The sequence below is a fragment of the Pteropus vampyrus genome, unplaced genomic scaffold, assembly GCF_000151845.1.
Source record: "Pteropus vampyrus isolate Shadow unplaced genomic scaffold, Pvam_2.0 Scaffold85, whole genome shotgun sequence".
Taxonomy (NCBI): domain Eukaryota; kingdom Metazoa; phylum Chordata; class Mammalia; order Chiroptera; family Pteropodidae; genus Pteropus; species Pteropus vampyrus.
In genome coordinates, this window is record NW_011888866.1 from 1,046,115 (window position 1) to 1,063,916 (window position 17,802).

General features: G+C 35.8%; 2 protein-coding genes and 1 long non-coding RNA gene across 10 annotated transcripts in view; 2 read left to right on the plus strand and 1 right to left on the minus strand.

Annotated features, from left to right (window-relative positions):
- On the plus strand, positions 1-8,309 carry PCLAF (PCNA clamp associated factor). 3 transcript variants are annotated; one of them, XM_011363349.2, is made up of 4 exons: positions 7-189; positions 499-579; positions 2,448-2,610; positions 3,582-4,276. In XM_011363349.2, the coding sequence occupies exons 1-4, from the start codon at positions 144-146 to the stop codon at positions 3,664-3,666; spliced, it is 375 nt and encodes a 124-aa protein (XP_011361651.1). In that variant the 5' UTR covers positions 7-143; the 3' UTR covers positions 3,667-4,276. The 3 variants fall into 3 exon arrangements, with proteins under 3 accessions (XP_011361653.1, XP_011361651.1, XP_011361652.1); XM_011363350.2 differs by lacking the exon at positions 3,582-4,276 and adding an exon at positions 7,001-8,309 and having other exon boundaries at positions 10-189; XM_011363351.2 differs by lacking the exons at positions 2,448-2,610; positions 3,582-4,276 and adding an exon at positions 7,001-8,309 and having other exon boundaries at positions 1-189.
- Positions 6,446-17,802, minus strand: part of LOC105294245 — a 26,692-nt gene continuing 15,335 nt past the window's right edge. The window contains exon 3 of the long non-coding RNA XR_896047.2: positions 6,446-6,535. This is a non-coding gene — a long non-coding RNA (uncharacterized LOC105294245). The remainder of the gene's footprint in view (positions 6,536-17,802) is intronic.
- Positions 11,468-17,802, plus strand: part of CSNK1G1 (casein kinase 1 gamma 1) — a 153,678-nt gene continuing 147,343 nt past the window's right edge. For 5 of the 6 annotated variants that reach the window (XR_002781138.1, XM_011363345.2, XM_011363344.2 and 2 more), the window contains exon 1: positions 11,469-11,690. The gene's annotated coding sequence lies outside the window, so the exon portion shown is untranslated. Of the gene's footprint in view, positions 11,691-17,802 lie in introns of all 6 variants that reach the window. The other variant, XR_896046.2, reaches the window with a different exon arrangement.

Sequence of the window (17,802 nt, forward strand, 5' to 3'; positions counted from 1 at the left end):
CGGCGACCCAGGAGAGTCCACGTAGCGCGCGGAAAAGAGACCAATATAAACTGTGGCGGGAGATTTCGATTTCGGGTTCTTGTCCCGTGAAACACCCTCGGCTGGAAAGTCAGTTGCTTGCTTTCATCTCCTCGCATTCGAACATGGTGCGGACTAAAGCAGACAATGTCCCAGGCACCTACAGAAAAGGTGAGGCAGTCGAGCACAGTAGTGGACTGCAGGGGGTGCTCCGGGTAGCCTGGCCGAAGGCGAGAGAGGCTGAGTTCCCCCCACGGCTCTATGCGCCAAACTGGTCCAGCCAGGCCGGAAGCAGTGGCTCGGCCCCTTAACCAGGAGGAAGAAGCGGCGGGGACAGGGGAGGGTTATCTTGCTGTTCTGCATCGTGCGGCGCACCTGCCTAAGCGGTTGGGTCGGGACTGTGGTGAGAACGTGGCTATGAGACTTGGTGTCGGAACTTACTGCCTCCTTCTGAACTCTCTCCTTTGCGTCTCTCCGCAGTGGTGGCTTCTCGAGCCCCCAGGAAGGTGCTTGGTTCCTCCACCTCTGCAACTAATTCCACATCGCCTTCGTCAAGGAAAGGTAAAAAGCGTCCTGGAGGAACCTTCTCCAAAGGGGATCAGGCCTGGCACCATACTTCTCCCGACCTGCGAGCCCCCTGACCTATTGTGGAATTTATTTTCCTGAGATCCTCACGCCCGAATTTCTTCCTTGCCCTCTATTACAATGAGGGGGCCGTTACTTGGAGAGCTAGGGTAGAGGTAGGGATCACATTGAAAAGAATCTCAAGCCTTGGAGTTAGGGACGGACACAGTTTACCTTCGAATCTATTTTTTTCTAGTCTAGCATGTTTACTTTTAACATTGATCGACAAATGGCTTTTTCTTGTAAGAGGCTATGTAAGCGTCCCTTTACTAGATAAGAATTAGGAAGATAATCATGTTGTCTTCTTGGTGTAAATGTTTTTGTTTTTATTTCTGCATGTTTTTCTTTTCTTCCTTTTTTTTTTTTTTTTGAGTGTGAAGTGTCTGTATGTTTTCAGTTCCTGATACTGCCTTTGGGACCTAGTAGTGAAAACTTGACCAGGGATATAGCTTCACACTGCTCCTGGGCAAGGAGAGGTTGAGAAAATACCGAGCCATCCGGTGTGTCATTCCTTTCAGTAGGAAACTAAGCAGTAAGGAAGATCAAATTCGCAAGTTCTAGTTAAGAAGGTACAAGGGAGCATTGTTAAGTTCGTCACGGGGGAAGTTAACTCAAACGTCCCCTTATTCAAAACATTTCATTAGAAAATATTTACTATTTCAATCTCTTTAGATAAAAAATAATAAATAGGTCAAAAATTTTGAAAGTTGATGTGTACCCTTTATTACTAAATTCCAATTAGAGCACATCTCATTGTCTGGCCCACTGTTCAAACGCAACTGAATAGGCCCTTAATGAACTTGTGTTGGAGAAACACACCTATTAAGGCATTTTACATATTTCTGTTTTCAATCAATATTCAATTGTATGAAATTGGTAATATCCTCATTTTAAAGATGAAATTTTAGCTCGGGTTACATACCTCTCAGTAAAGGTCACACAACTAAGTCTGCAGAGCTAGGTTTGAATTCTGTGCTGAATACACTTTCTGAATATCTGTTGCTGCTGTATACTTTCTAGTAATGAAAGCATTCTCATAAGGTTCCTTCAGGAAAATTATGAACCAAAGAATAACTATTTCTTAAAGGCCACGTGTACTTTTAAAAAAGTACAAGCTATATAACATCAGACAGTATGTAGGGAAATACTTTTGTAAGTTTTCTTTACGACAGCTAGAGTTCGTCATGTGTCTAAAGCAAGGGATATATGTGCAACTTAATAATTTGTTTCTCTTGATATTCTAATCATTACTTTATAAAAAAGGGCAGGAATAGTCCCTCAATTTTTCCTTTATATCACTGTTTTAAAATAATCAGGAATTGGATTTACCTTATGAACTGAAAAGGAACCAAGTTCTTTGAAAAATGGAACCTATTTATGTGGAAACTTTCACTTTGCTGAACACTACTTGCTTAACTTTCTATATGTGCTCTAACTAAATGACCTTATTAAGTGAAAATTTGGCAGTTTATGCTACGTAGTGCTACCTTATATTAGGAAAAAGTGTGTCAAACTTTAGTATGACAGTACAAAAGACTGAATAGCTCTTGTAGACAAAATATGAAAAATATTTTCCAGTTGTAAAAATTCCATTAATGCTATTCTAAAGGATATACATTATTTTATAATACTGTTTAGTGTACTATTGACTGAATACAGCTCTATTTTGTCACATTTTCTAATTATTTTAAGATGGATATAATACTATTTAATACCCTTTAGATTTGATGTTAAAATTAAGTTTCTTTTTAAGGAATGGCTATTGTATTCTTAGTTATTTAGTTCCATTTGTTTATATTTGATAGCTGAAAATAAGTATGCAGGAGGGAATCCAGTTTGCGTGCGTCCAACTCCCAAGTGGCAAAAAGGAATTGGAGAATTCTTCAGGCTGTCCCCTAAAGATTCTGAAAAAGAAAATCGGATTCCTGAAGAGGCAGGAAGCAGTGGCTTAGGAAAAGCAAAAAGAAAGTAAGTTTATATATTCTGGAATATAAAGAAAATATATTCTTGAAAATAAGAGACAAGAGGATATTGAGTAACTTTAAAGTTTCTCCTTGAGCAAATAAGAAAATACAAACCACAGGGTTTTTAAAACTTGTGTTATTCTCTTATTAAAATTTTCAGACATCAATGAAAAGTATTTTTATTCATTCCAGTCACTTAAAGAAGATCAGTGCCCATTAAATGCTATTTTATTAACTATGAACTTCCTGTCTTTGTTCTTTAAATTTTACTGTTTTCTATAGTCTTTTTTGCAAAAAAGCAATTTCCATGTTAGTTTATCTAGCTTGGATTCCATTAACCCCAACCCTCAAAAAAACTATTAGTTCAGCCTCCATAAGAAATATTATAACCAATGCAGAAAAGTTAGAAAATATAGAAAAACTCCATCACTTAGAAACAACCAAAACTAACACCATGGTGTATTTTCTCTATAACTTCCCTATAAATCCATAAGAATACTTTAAAACAAGGTGGGAATAAAACTACACACAGAATTTAGTGTGCAAACTTTTTAAGAAGATAATTCATGCTTTTTAAGCTTTTAATATGAGGACAATGCTTATGATGAGTGTTAAGCAAAAATTGTGGATGCAAAAGTACAATCTTTATTGTGTGAAAGACATGTACATAAATATATCAAATAGCAATAGAGATCATCTCTGGGTAAAAACCTCTTCTATACTCTCTTTGCTATCAATTTTCAACAACGAACATACTTTTAAGAATCAGGGAAAAAAATAATGCCGCTCAGAAAAAAAGACAATAGAAACCCGCTTTTAAAAGTATAGATTTATAAGTGATAGGGTCCAGGCTGTCTAAACAACTTTAAAATATTTTGTATTGAAAACAAATTATTTGACTGAGGGTGGGCAATGGTGAGCATGGGTGGGTGAGTGGTGCCACATCACTGCTATTATGATGCCTCCTGATTTAAGATCCTGCCAGCTACCTTGCTGCACCATTCAAGAGTCCATGATCCTCCAGGACACCAAGCTGCAGGCTGGACCCAAGGTGCAGTGACCAACATGAGCAAGGGGATGCTGGTCAGGCTCAGTTTGGGGCTACTGCTTCTGGCCTTGCATCTGCCTACGCAGATTTATTCATACCTTCTGCCGTCCACGCCGCCACCACCACCACAAATCTCAACCAGTAGTGTCCTGCCTTTAACAGCCAGTTTCCATGTAGTCTTGTTTGCCCTTCTACATCTCTACCTTTAAGAGACTCGGGCCGAGTAACATCCACAGTTCACCAACCCATATTCCACAGCTCAATCCATATGGCATCTTGAAGTCTAGTGTGATAAGGAAAAAAGTCTTCATCAAATCTACTAATTGTTAATCTACTAACAGAAAGTTTTGAGAGTCTCATATTGGACTGCTTTAAAGAACATCTGAAGATTTGAGTAGATAATGAATGCCAATATTAAATCTGGACTTTCACGTACAATAATGAAGAGAGAGACAAAATTGAAAATTAATGATGATTAAAAGTAACTTAAGAAGTATGGATACTTAAAACTTTGCCTTAAAAATAAGAATAGTTTCACCTTGATCTAGAGAAACGGGATGAGCTATGGAATGAAGATTCTGTTTTCAATTTGATTCATTAAATCTAGAAGGCAGCAAAATGATTAAGTAATATATTGATTTTATTTCTACGTACTTCAGAAGGAACCACCAGGTATTACTATAAATCCTCTATGTATTTCAGCAGTCTTCATTTAATGCTACTGTACTCTACATAAAGTTTTACATTAAGTTTTCACTGTCCTCTGGGAAACCTTTTCCTCTGGGGCTCTGTATTTGACATTGCATTTGATTTTATGTGGTAATTGACATTGCCATGATGGATTGGATTCATTACAAATCTAACTATGAATACCTTTTACATATACAATTAAGAGTAAGTGACAGGTATTTCCTGTCACACATTTCCATCCAACAAGAGTATCAGATTCACTTATTTGGATAGTTTAAATTAATTCCAAAGATTAGAAGTGCATTGACTTCAATCAGTCTTAAATACTGCTTTTTATTTATGCATATGTTAAATAATTTTTACAACTTAAAAATTTATCTGTTTTGAAAGCATATTTACCAAATCTTGAAATTAAGAGGCAAATATGTGAAAGAGGCAAAAATAATGTATATTAGGTATTTTGGAAGTGAAGTCTGTAAAATTACCTGCATTAAATTCACAACTCTTTTGAGCTCTTTCTATAAATATTTTTTTAAAAAGCTTTATGAATCAGGATGGCTACATTTGGAACACTCTGTATATCAGTCAATGTTTTTAGATAGTTAGAATCTAGTCCTAAACCTAAGTGAACTTGATTCTGGAAATTAAAACATTTCCTGCTGCTTTAACATACGGAAACCTTTTTAGATGAAATCTTTGGTTCACATGTTCACACACTGATGCTTAGATGTTACGGTATCCAGCATGGCCATAGTACTCTTAATAAGTCTTAAACTAGTATTTGCCATCTTAGAAACCTGTAAGGAAAAACTAGATCCAACAGATCTTAAGTTATGTGAGAGCTATGTGTGTAAATGAACACTCCCTTTTGCTTCATATCTGAATATTACATCTGTTTTGGATTGTATGTTGTTTGAAATTGATTTGCATTGAACACAAGCTAGATAAAATAAATGGCTGAAAAAACAATTAAAACAAAGTGATGTATAAAATGATGTTTATGCATATAAAATTTTAAGAATTCTATACTGTTCATAAGGTCATTTAGTAAATGGTTATCGAGGGCTTACTCTCTTATGAGATATTTAAAAGGAAAGTCAAACTCTGAAGCAGTAACTAAATTTTAGACTTTGTTGCTATATCACTATTATTATTTCTGGTGTCAAAAAAAATCAACCAAAGTGATACATTTTTGGATAGTCTTTTAATAGACTTGCTTTCATGATCCTGTACGTCTCTTCCACTTCCTTCTTGTTGTCTGGCACCATTTTTCCTTGTTCATTCTCATTCCAATATGAACAAGCTAATAGTCAATATCAGCACTGGAATATATTACAATCTTTTTAAATTATTTATGACTTCCATTAAGGAAACAAAGTATTTGGTAGTATAGCCAAATATGGCCATACCATTGATCATGGTAACCATAAAACCTGTATTACAGGCTTTCCATTATATGGAGAAAGATGACATATATATTCTCAGAAAGAACTTGAACCATAATATTATACAAAGTTTATATTATTCCTTTAGCCCCTTTCTTAGATTGTTCTTTGTTTAGGAGAGTTGTAATTACCCCTTTATTGATAGCAATGCAAATCGATAGCTTAACTATTGATAGTAAGTAGTAAACTATTAGTTTATCAGAAGGACTTCTGCTGTTAACTCCCTAATTCTTAATGGAATATGGCTACTCCTATGGCTTTATTTTTCTCACAAAGGCAAGGTAAACTCCATCAGTTGCATAGGGGAGAGTCAGAATCAAGAAAGACTACCTACTTAAAACCTTGGACAGAACCATGATACCTAAAGTAAATCAGGTCCTTGCAAAAAAGGAAGTTTGGTTCATGATAGTGTTCATTTGTTAACTTGATTTAAATTCCAGGAAAATACAATGAAGACTTCTCAGTAATCTAATTTGTGAGTCAATGATAATCTCATACCAAGTAATAATACCTTCGTTTTAGCTTCCTTCTTTGACTACCTAGCTGTATGACCATTCAGGCTTACTGGACCTAATTTGAAAACTGATTCTTTTAGAATAGATCTCACAAATTTTTAGTAGTTCTAAAAAAAAATTCTGATTTATGATTAAGTTTTTAATTGACTTTTTCTCTATAAAGAGTATAATGTGTACAAATGGCTTTGGGATAATATAAATTATTTTTCAAAAGTTACAACCATGTGCCAGCTTAAACAATTTATTTTTTTTAAATTAGGTAATACATTCATAAGGTTCAAAAGGGTATACAATCAAATATGACAACTTGCTGTTTTCTCTGCTCTAGTGGATTATTAATTTTTTTTGCTTTTATTTATCACAAAGTTCTTGCCAAAAGATCATATTCCTCTTTTATCATCCACTTACTATGTTGAAAGACGATACTATAGAAATAGAGTCCCTTTTTAATAAAAATGGTAACATATTCTAATGGAGAAACACTAATTCAGCAAATTAACAGGCAAAATAAATTGTTAAAAAATTTATTGTTCTAGTACTTGAAATTTATAGGTGTTTGTCAATTAATGGAGTTTAATTTTCTTTCATTTCTAGTCATTTGACCAGACCTACTGCACTGTTAATTAATGTTCCTATGTTTGTAACTTTGTTTTTATAAAAGTTTATATTGACTGTTATTCTCTGATCTTTCTACAGAGTATGTCCTTTGCCACCTGATCACACAGATGATGAAAAAGAATAGAACTTTTTTATTCATCTTTGACTAATGTCTCCTGTTTATTCTGGTATCCTAGGATGTAAATTTGCATAAATGTATTTGTTCCAATTAACTTTGTTGAATAGGAATTTAATTTAAAAAATGAGGGTTACATATAGTTATGCAAAAGCAAGTAGTTATGATATTAGAGAGTTTGTAAGATTAATCATGGTTATTTACCTTAGTATTCAATATAATGTGGTATTTGGTTTCTTTTACCTGTTGTTAAACTTCTTGTTCTTGCTAAAAACAAATCATTGTGTGATGTTCTAATTACAAATCTGCTGTATTTGAGATTTGCTTGGATCTATGTACTGCTGCCATTTTTATTGGCACTAGAGTTTTGGAATGATGCCATATTTTTGTTCTTGTATTTTGCTTTAAAAAGCAAAGTTAGACTTCTGCATATTAAAAAAAAAATCAGTATTAATTAAACTGAACCTACATCCTTTTTAAGAAGGGGGGTAAAAATGCAATGTTGAAAAAATTTGGATGGCTGTCTTAGAAAAATGTAAGGCAATTTGCTCCTGAGGGTTTATTTTAAATGGTCGATAAAGCTTCTAACAACAACAAAAAAAGATACAATACTTACAAAGAATCAAGCAGGAAGAATTCATAGACTCCATTAAAAAAGGACTATGCATTTGATTTGGTATCATAAAATATTACCTCTGGGCCTATACTTTTAAATTTGGAAATCAACAAAACATGAAAAGCAAATCATGCCATTCCCAGAGCTATGTCTAAAGTCCTTAGAGCTACCATTATATTTTTCAAGATAACCAGGGCAGAAGTATAATTGAAGAGGTGGGTATAGTAATACTTAGTAACAGGAATTCTTGCTTCCTCATCACATTTTTTGCTCACTGACATCTGTTGTCAAAACTAGTCATGTTTTAACAGGCAGGTTTTTCTAAAGTTTGTTTTTAATAAATGAATACTTGTTTTCACAATAGACTATATCCATTTGTGTGCTTCCTAAGATTATATTCTACTAGATACTTCTATTTTATTACTTCCAAATACAGATCAGTGCATTGATCTGATTATATCAACTTTCAAACTGCACCCTGATGACTGTAGATTATATTTTTTGTTTTGTCTTTTAGAGGTAACTATTAAATGGAATGTTACTGAAGTGCAAGTAGAATTTTTATTCTAAGTACTTCCTTGATAATTAGGCTTCTTATTAAGGAGTAGCTCAAATGAACACTATTAAAGCCAAGTTTTGATGTGTCTGAAAACTGATTTGTTGTTTTTGACTGATGGAAACTTTTTTGGTGGTGTGTTCAATGAAGTCTAATTTTGATATATAATTGTTTCTAAGAAAATTTGACCTAAAGAAACAATCTTTTTAAATATACAACATTTGATGATGTCTCATTTTTATTAGGCAGAGGTCCCATGTATCGGTTACCTTGTCAAAGCTTTTTGAAACGTAGATTGGCAACTTAGCCTCTTCTAAACATAAGGGAAGTACAAACTTCCTGTTTCCATTGAAATTGAATTAAAAAATAAAATTTATACATAATTAAGTTTGTAATTTTATACCCTTCACAAAGTTAATCTGGTGTTCTTCTTTGAATAGATTATTCAAATTATTAATATTAGTGTTAAATTCCTGGCCAAACAATGATTAAAATCACTTTTCTGGACTTTTTGAATGCTAGAACATTGTGAGGATCATATGTATTTTGTGTTTATATAGTTTCATAAAGGAAGAGCAATACTAGAGCCAAAATTACAGTGTGCTCAGTTATTTATAAGATGACAAATACTTAATCATTTTTCAAAAAGTAAAGCCTAACCTAACCGAACCTTTCACATATGTATATATACACAGCTTACAAATCTCACTGTATTTAGAATCCTTTGGGCCAGTGGTCCCCAACCTTTTCGGCACTAGGGATGAGTGCTCATATGAGAATCTAATGCCTGATGATCTGAAGTGGAGCTGAGGCGGTGATGCTAGCACAGGGGGTGGCTGCAAATATAGAGGAAGCTTTGCTTACTCGCCTGCTGCTCACTTCCTGCTGTGTGGCCTGGTTGGGTCCACAGCCCAGGGGTTAGGGATCCTTGCTTTAGGCTAACTCATTTTCGGAAAAATTGAAGGTTCAGCTGGGCCTTTGTCCAACCAACATTGTTATAATGGTTCCTTTTACCTCTGAGGATAGCATATGGAAATTGGAACGATTTTCACTGACTCAGAACTGGGAGGAATGTTAGAAGGCATGCAGTTGTTCAGTAGGGAGACTGTTTAATTGATTGACAGCTCATTGTGAAAAATGTTATGAGTTAAGAATTTTTCTAACTCCCCTCTTCCTAGTCTTGGTTCTGTCCTTGACATGACACAAAACACGTTATTCCTTCCACATAACAACCTTGAAGTAAAGATAGGTGTTATATCTTTAGCATTCTCTTCCTAAGGCTAAACATTCTGTCACATATCCCAAATGAGTTTCTCTAAGTCCCTTGTATAAGGGGCTGTGTATTTTGTGTTGTATATTGCTTAACATAAATGATAAATTTGGCTACATTTCTTGTAACTGATCCCAAGTATTCATTAATTATTAGACTAGTTTTGGTATCTTTTATATTTGGAAATGCCAATGGAACGCATTGGCATCTGTCTATTTGAATATTAATCACTCTAGAAACATTTAAGTATTAATTATTGAGTAATAGAGTTGTGTGTCCAAAAAATAAACATTAGGTACCCTAATTTTTTTAAATAATTACAAGGGGCAATAAAAAAATGGAAAAAAAGCTTTTAAAAACTGGAGAAAAAAGCTAGTCATACTGATCTTTCCATAGGACACATTTGCCGTAATCATGTTTTAAAATTTTTAGAGACATCTGAGTCCACCCGAGTTTTAAATAAGTCATTGTTCATTGGGCTCATAGTTTTATTTTCTAATTAATTTTTTTTTAATATTTAAACCTGTTGGCAATTGAAATGCCACGCTCTATTTTGTCATGGTAATGGTTTATCACTTGTCATTTACAGCCACATTTTTTTAAAGAGCAATTACCAAATGTGTTCAGATTCCATTTGAATTGCGTGTGTACATACTTCCTCATGTGTGCATGTCCACGAGAAGGCTTGAAATGTTTTAGACTTATTAAACAACCTACTACTAACATTTGAATCTGAACTGATTTTCTAAAAGTTTTGCTGAACCGACTGTCTAGAGTAAATCAATTTAATGCTGTCCCATGTGTAAAGGAAACCAATAGGTCTGCTGTTTCTTTTAAGTTACCAAAGCTCATTTTCTTGGCACTAGCTGAGGTGGACAACAGTCCAACATTGGTGACTAAGAGGTTATCATGACCAGTAAAATTAGAGCCAGCAGTTACAAGTACATTCACTGCCATGGAATAGAGAACAGATTCAGGAGTTACTCTTAAGCAGACCTATTCAAAACAGGAAAGTCAAGCCAAGGTTTTTACTAATTTTTCTGTCTAAATACTCAACTACATTTCCCTGAATATTTAACTGTCATAATGATATGGGTCATTTTCCTAAAGAGGATTGGTTATATTGCTGGCTTTTACCCCAACCAGTAGTTTCCCCAGTATTTTCAAAGCCCAGATCACTGTGACACAAGAATAAATGAGGTTTCTTATCAACACTTCTCTTGTCCACAGTATGAAAATTTTTTTCTGAGTGGAGAATTAACTTTTTTCCTCCTTACCAAGCTTGATTACAGGCTTCCTTTGGCCTTTTCTTATTGCTTTTTCCTTTCAAGTATTAAAATCACTCTACTCGATTTACAGCAAATCTTTGTTTTTCTCTTACATTTAACTAGGTTATTTCCAGATCATACACAAACGTACAATCCTTACAAAAGATAGGCGAAGACAAAACTTATCTCACCATCGCATTTCGGGGGCTGTTAAAGGAGAGCTAAGTGTAAAAAGCTTTCATATCATTGAAAGTTTTTAAAATCCAGTTGAAACACAACTGAAAATCCACAAGAGGGAGATGCTTGCTAAACCGCCAGAAAATAACTCCCACGAGGGACCAGAGAGAGCCTTAGGAGGAGCCAATGGGTTGGCCTGGGACTCAGGGCGGGAGAGGGAGCAGGTGTATATGTTGGGTGGGGGCTGATAGGGGAGTACAGCTGAAGGAAAAAGCAGGATGGGCTTGTTACTTTGGCCAGGAAGCGTTTGCTCGGTCTAAGACCAGGTGCAGAAGGTAATAGGATAGTGCCAAAGAGGAGCACACGCCGCTACCTCCTGATAGTCCCAGAAGAAATGGGGGTGGTTGTCTTTGAAGGCGCTTCCGCTTAGCAACCCCACGCGGTTGCTAAGGAGTGGCAGTAGCGGGGATGACCCGGAAGTGGTGGTGTCCATTTCTTGCTGCTTGCTGTAAGTTTGTCCTATCCAGAGCACCCGGGTGCTCAGCGCCAGGCCGAGGGTGGGGCCAGTGTTAGTGGTTCCGGTACGGCTCCTGCCGCCCCTTCGGCTCCTCGCCTTCCCCCTCCCCTCCCACACCTCTCCTCCCTCCCGTTCCTGGGAAAGAGAGAAGCCACCGCTGCGGGTGGATTGAGAAGCGCTCGGCGCGGGAGGGGATCGCTCTCCACCCTTCTGAGACCTTCTGAGACCTTCTGAGCACGGCCAGACCAGGTACTCGCTCCGGCTTCGGCGGAGTCCGGGAGGCTGGAGCCGGAGGGTGTGTGTGTATTTCTGGGGCTGGTAGGGGGCCCTTCGCCGGGTCAAGGAGGGGGACGCTGCGATCCTGGGTGGGGCGCAAGCCGGCATGTGTATCTGTGGAGGGTTGCGGGGGAGTGTAGGGGTTGGGAGGACACCGCGGGCGCAGAGTTTCTGGTGGCTGGATGTAGATTGCGGAGAAGGCGCCCCCTCGGATGCAGAAGACTTCGGCCGTTGTGGACGGGGAGTTTGCCACCTGGAGGGCTCGCTCTGAAAGGGGGAGCATCCTCCGGGGCCCAAAGGAGAGCGTAGATCTCAGGGAGGTGGTTGGGGCAATCCAATGCTTCCATTGCCTGCTTCCCCAGTCCACCCCGCTGGGACAGAACCCAGATTCGAGGGTTGTGGGTGTTGTGAGTCGGCTGGGCACCGTGGGGAGCCGCCCTTGGCATAGCTAGGGCATAAGAGTGGGTAAGGAGACCTCCCTCCACCCAACTTCCGTGCGCTTCCCCCACTTCTTCCTTTACTGCTCTCACCCCAGCGTCCTACAGGAGCTGTACCCCGCCAAGTAGGCAAGCATCGCAGCGTAAGAGAAAGGGGGTGGAACTGCGTTTGTTGCTTTTAAATGATACTTCAAATGTTTGGGAAGTGCCAGAATGGCATTTTCAGCAAAGTCTTCCAGTTCGATATTTAACCTGGTATAAATTATCTTAGGAAAGTGCAGTTCTGACAAGCACCAAACTATAGACTAGTCCGGCATAACCTCGTTTGGTAGATACGGGTGTTTATAAAAAATAGACTAGGGGAACCGTATCGATATAGAGGTCTAGGGGAGACATGTTGAGGCAAGCCTTTTCCAACCTCTTGTTTTACTTGCCAGTAAGCTTATCCTAGTTTAAATGAAGCAGAAAGATCCTCTTCGTTTGTATTTCGATCAGTGACTGAATCATAAGTACTGTGTGGTGATAGATGTTTCAGAATATATATGTTCAGAGTGACAACATTGCTTTTGAGCTTGTCTCTTAATCTTTTAAGGAGATAATTGTGGTCAAGTGGAAATATTGGCTTTGAGGTAGGTAAATCTGGGATTGAACCCAGACTGCCACTGGGTAGTTGTTGACCTTGGGCAAGTCATGAACCTATCAGATTCATTTTCTTCATAAGTAAAATAAGTTAAAATTCTTACCAGTTATTGTAAGGGGGGGTACTATATTTAAATAACATCCCACTTTAAACAGAAGCACCTTCTCCTTGAAAGATGGATTATCATTAATCTTACACAGTCAAAGTAGCCCAGTTTTGTGGAATGAGGTTTGAGATAGGAAGAGAATTGGAAAATATTCCAAAACTTATACACATAACAGGACTTTTAGTGGTTTATGGAAATTGATCATAAGTAAGCATGGAATTCAGTTACCAGTAGTTTATTAAAAATAAAGCAGAATATATGCATTTATTAAAATGACTAATTATATTTCATAGGTTTTTCTCAGATTTGTGATGTGTATAGTATGGATTGATAAGAAAAACTTTAAAAAGTAATGTATGTAAATTTTACGTACACGTGATTAACGGTCACATCTCTAAAGAGTTAAAATTGGGGCATAAAATAGAAAGTAGTTGTAATTTTATGATTAAAGTCAACATCAGTAGCATGACTCATCTTGATTAGATTTAAATTATTACCAAAACTTACAGAATTCTTACATGTATAATCTAAAATAAATGAAAGTGGAATGAATTTCTGCCTTTAAATCATTCATGATGAGAATGTAGAAATAAATCAGAAGCATGAAGTCTTTATAACTTATTTGTTTAATAGTTTTTAAATGATATATGTAACCTATTGTATGTCAGATTTTCAGCTAATATAGTCTGCATTTTCATGTAACTGATAATAATTTTTAAATGTATACTCAAAGGATAAAAATCAAATAACTTGCTTTAATAGTTTTTTTATGTGAAAAGTGGGAAAAAGTTTGTAATTCAGTATTAGTTTTTAGAGAGGTTTATAGGTTTCGCATAATTTTAAGAGAAAATTTCAAGGATTTTTTTTTTTTCCAAGTCTATCTTTTAAACCGGGTAGAACTTTTTTTTTTAAATAAAACTGATAAAAGTCTTCAACTATATTGCATGCTCATTGAGGTAGAAATATTATTTTAAATTTTGTCTACTGCAGCTACATAATAGGCAATAAATAAATATTGGTCAAATTGGTAAATGGATGGATAGATTTTAAATTATTAATAAAGTATCTGTACTATTTTTTTTTTAGTTGAAATTATGTTCTGCTACAGTTGTAGGTTTTTGTAAGGTTATTCAGCTTTATAAGTGGCTTTTTTGAGAGTGTAAAGTCTTTAGTGTATCTGTAAGCTTTTAGCTTTGCTTTCTTAGATCTTTTTTTTTCATCACTTCAAATTTTAAGTTCGAGACCATATTATCTTGCTTTAGTAAAGCTATCAGAAGTTCCCATTTTTTCTCCTACCTTCCCATAAAACATTAATAAACCATTATGGTATAAGAGGATACTAGCTGTCAGATGGAAAAAAAAATTATCTAAATTGTAGGCAGCAGTAGAGACTGTTACAGATGGCACTTCTCTCAATGACTCTTTCCACTCAAAATATGTGGCCATTCTAAGGATCTTTGCAGTTGTCAGTTATGGAATTTGCTTGTCAGGAAATCTAAAAATGGCTAAACCTTTCTTTAATATTCATCTCTTAGATGATCTCAGGAAGTTTTAGAAAAGATTGAGAAGGTTTATATACTATATTTTGTAATCAAATAATGAACAAAGTATAGTTAATTTTATTGGTGCTACCAAATCAGAGTGAAAGAGTTACTATGGAAATGCTTAAAAAATGCCAGGCAGTGCTTTACTCAAATGAGTATTCTTCCAGAGCTTCTTTCTATTTTAAAGTATATTTCTTTTTGGAGATATGTGTTCTCTAATAAGGATAAATAATCATTGTATCCAGAAAAAAAGGGCTGATATCATAGACAGATTTTAATATTACCAACCTTGATAGAAACTGCTTCAGTGTTTTCAGATAAGTGGATGTAGAGTTTCATGAAAGAACTTTAGAGTTTGTAGAATGATAGTTTTTAAACTCCTAACTTTTCTCTACTCATTTTTGCCTAATATAAAAACTTTGAGAACTAGGGAGGGAAAAAAAAGAATGAATTTACTTCAGAATTAACATTTTCAGTTTTGTAGATTACTTATTTGGAGAGCTAAATTCGATTTTGACATTATTGGGATTGTGTTCAAGATGGACTCAGGACAAAAATTAGATGCCATCTGTTTCAGATTCCTCATTCCCTCACCCCTTCATGTTTTGTGGCTTTGAATTCATCAGATTAGTTGTCAAAAATAAAAATCCTCAGATTTAGGTTATATAATCTGAACACATATTAATATGTTCAGCTATATCACTGAACATATATTGTTACACAAATCACAGACATTGGTTAAAAGTAATTGTTATTTCAGGCTATGTGAACATTAGGTAGCCTCATGTATCTTTGTCATCATTCATTTAATAAATCATTGTCAGTAGTACTTACCATAATCCACTCTTGATGGTTGTTGCTAAAAAAAAATGGATTGTGGTGATACAGAATAAATTTTTTTCCCCTTTGATGTCACAACCAGAAGAAAAGCTGCTGAGGATTTTTAATTAAGTGATAAGTCCACTTAAACTCTTTCAGTAGTGAGTTTTGCTTTACCTTATGCCAGTTGCTATAGTTTTCATCTAAATGGTACTGTACAGTTCATAGGGCACATACTTGTCACTTTTCAGTTTGGATCTTAATAAATCTTGAGGTCAGACTTTTGGGTTTACTGAGCTGGAAAAGACCATAACTTGTTGGGTTTACAGTAGTTGGCACATAGCATGGACCAGAAAGACCCAGGCATCTTTGAGAAACTAAGAACTAGTGCAGCATCCCAGATATGGCCTGAAGAGAGGGCCATCTGGAGAGAAGAGAGCCATACTTTGTTTGCAGCAGGAGTGTTCTAGTGATGTAGGAAGACAGATGGACTGCCCTTACACCACTGTACTGTTAGTTACCCAGAAGTGTCAAGTGGGTAGTGTAGTTATTGCAGGGGCTGGGGTGTCAGTGATGGGAATTGTTCTTCAATAATTGCTCACCTATCGCAATGGAAGCATTGACATACCAGGGAAAGGAATATTCTCTTGGATTTTGCCTTGGCTAGAAAAGCAGAGCGAGCAGTAGCTATTGCCTTTGCCATCAAAAAGGACTTGTGCAACATCTCTGGGTGCTGGGTAAGGCTGTCAAAACGCTATAGCTTGATATCTCCATCAAAAGGTCACATAAATTTCTAAGGAACCATAGCATTGGACCCACACTGATTTCTGTAGCTTATACTTTCTAACTCTTTTAACCTACAAAAAGGGGCATTGAGGACTTTCGGGCTTTTGAATGAAAGTACCATATATTTACATCCCTCTTGATAAATTTTTAAATACACTTTGATTTGTTGGCATTAATGAGTGATGCAAAAATGTTTTAAATTTTGTGTTTGTATATGTGTGCTTGAGTGTCCATGATAATCACCAGATCTCATTTTAGTTCCTCGGGCTAAATTGCTAACCATAACTGGTCAAGCAGCTTCCCAGCTGGATATCTTCTCCATTTCTTAGCTATCATTCTCCGATGTAGATGCTAGTGAGCAGGGATATCAACATGACCAATGCCAGGAAAAAGACAAGGAGATTAAAGTTAAATTATTTTTTATTTAAATTTATTTAAATTTGATTTGATTTTAAGTGAAATTTTTTTTTTCACTTACTAGAATTTCTGTAGTCTAAAGTAGCAATAATACTTTTTGAGATTGTGGAGGCCCAATCTTTTTGAAAATTAAGACTATTTTTTGAGCAGGTTTAGATTTACAGAATGATTGAGCACATAGAGTTCCATACCTCTCATATCCACATAACTCCCCCCCTTTCCTCTATTATTAAAATCTTGTATTATTGTGATACATTAGTTACAATTAATGAATCAATATTGCCAATATTGATACATTATTATTAACTATAAACCATAGTTTGCCAATATTGATACATTATTATTAGCTATAAACCATAGTTTTCATTAAGGTCTACTCTTTGTATTACATAGTTCTGTGGGTTTTAACAAATACATAACAACATGTATCCAGTATTACAGTTTCAGAATAATTTTACCATCTTAAAAGTGCCCTGTGTTTTACCTGTTCCTCCCTCCTCTTCTTTCCCCATAATCCCTGGCAACCACTTACCTTTTCATTGTCTGTATGGTTTTGCCTTTTCCAAAGTCTCATGTAGTTGGAATCATATAGTATGTAGCCTTTTTAGGCTGGGTTCTTTCACTTAGCAATATGCATTTAAAGTTCCTCCATGTCTTTTTATGACTAGATAACTCATTTCCTTTTATTGCTGAATAATTTTCTGTTATATGAATGTACCACAGTTGTTTATCCCTTCACCTAACGAGGAACAAATTGGGTGCTTCTATATTTTTTGGTGATTATTAATAAAGCTGTTGTAAACATGCATATGCAGGGTTTTGTGCAGACATATGCATTCAACTCCTTTTTGTAAATACCTAAGAGCATGATTGCTGGATCTCATGGTAAGACTGTGTTTAATTTTGTAAGAAACCGCTAAACTGTCTTCCAAAGAGGTTATACCATTTTGCATTGCCATCAGCAACGAATGAGCATTCCTGTTGCTCTACATCTTTGTCAGCATTTGGTATTATGTTTTTTTGTACTCTAGCTATTCTAATATGAGTTTTAATTAGCAGTTTGCTAATGACATACAATGTTGAGCACCTGTTCATATGCTTATTTGCCATCTGTACATCTTCTTTGGTGAGGTTTCCAGATCTTTTGCCCATTATTAAATTGGATTGTTTGTTTTCCTATTGTTGAGTTTTAAGTGTTCTTTGTATACTTCGAATACAAATCCTTTATCAGATAAATATGTGTTTTGCAAATATTTTCTTCCAAGCTGTGGCTTATGTCTTTGTTCTCTTAACAATGTCTTGCATAGCACAAAAGTTTTTAATTTTAATAAAGTCC

What these genes read in the sequence shown, in the direction of transcription:
- PCLAF (XM_011363349.2), top strand. Translation starts at nt 144, where the DNA reads ATGGTGCGGACTAAAGCAGACAATGTCCCAGGCACCTACAGAAAAG. An exon ending in CCCAGGCACCTACAGAAAAG is followed by an intron (nt 190 to 498) that starts GTGAGGCAGTCG and finishes GTCTCTCCGCAG; the next exon opens with TGGTGGCTTCTCGAGCCCCC. An exon ending in TTAGGAAAAGCAAAAAGAAA is followed by an intron (nt 2,611 to 3,581) that starts GTAAGTTTATAT and finishes TCCTGATTTAAG; the next exon opens with ATCCTGCCAGCTACCTTGCT.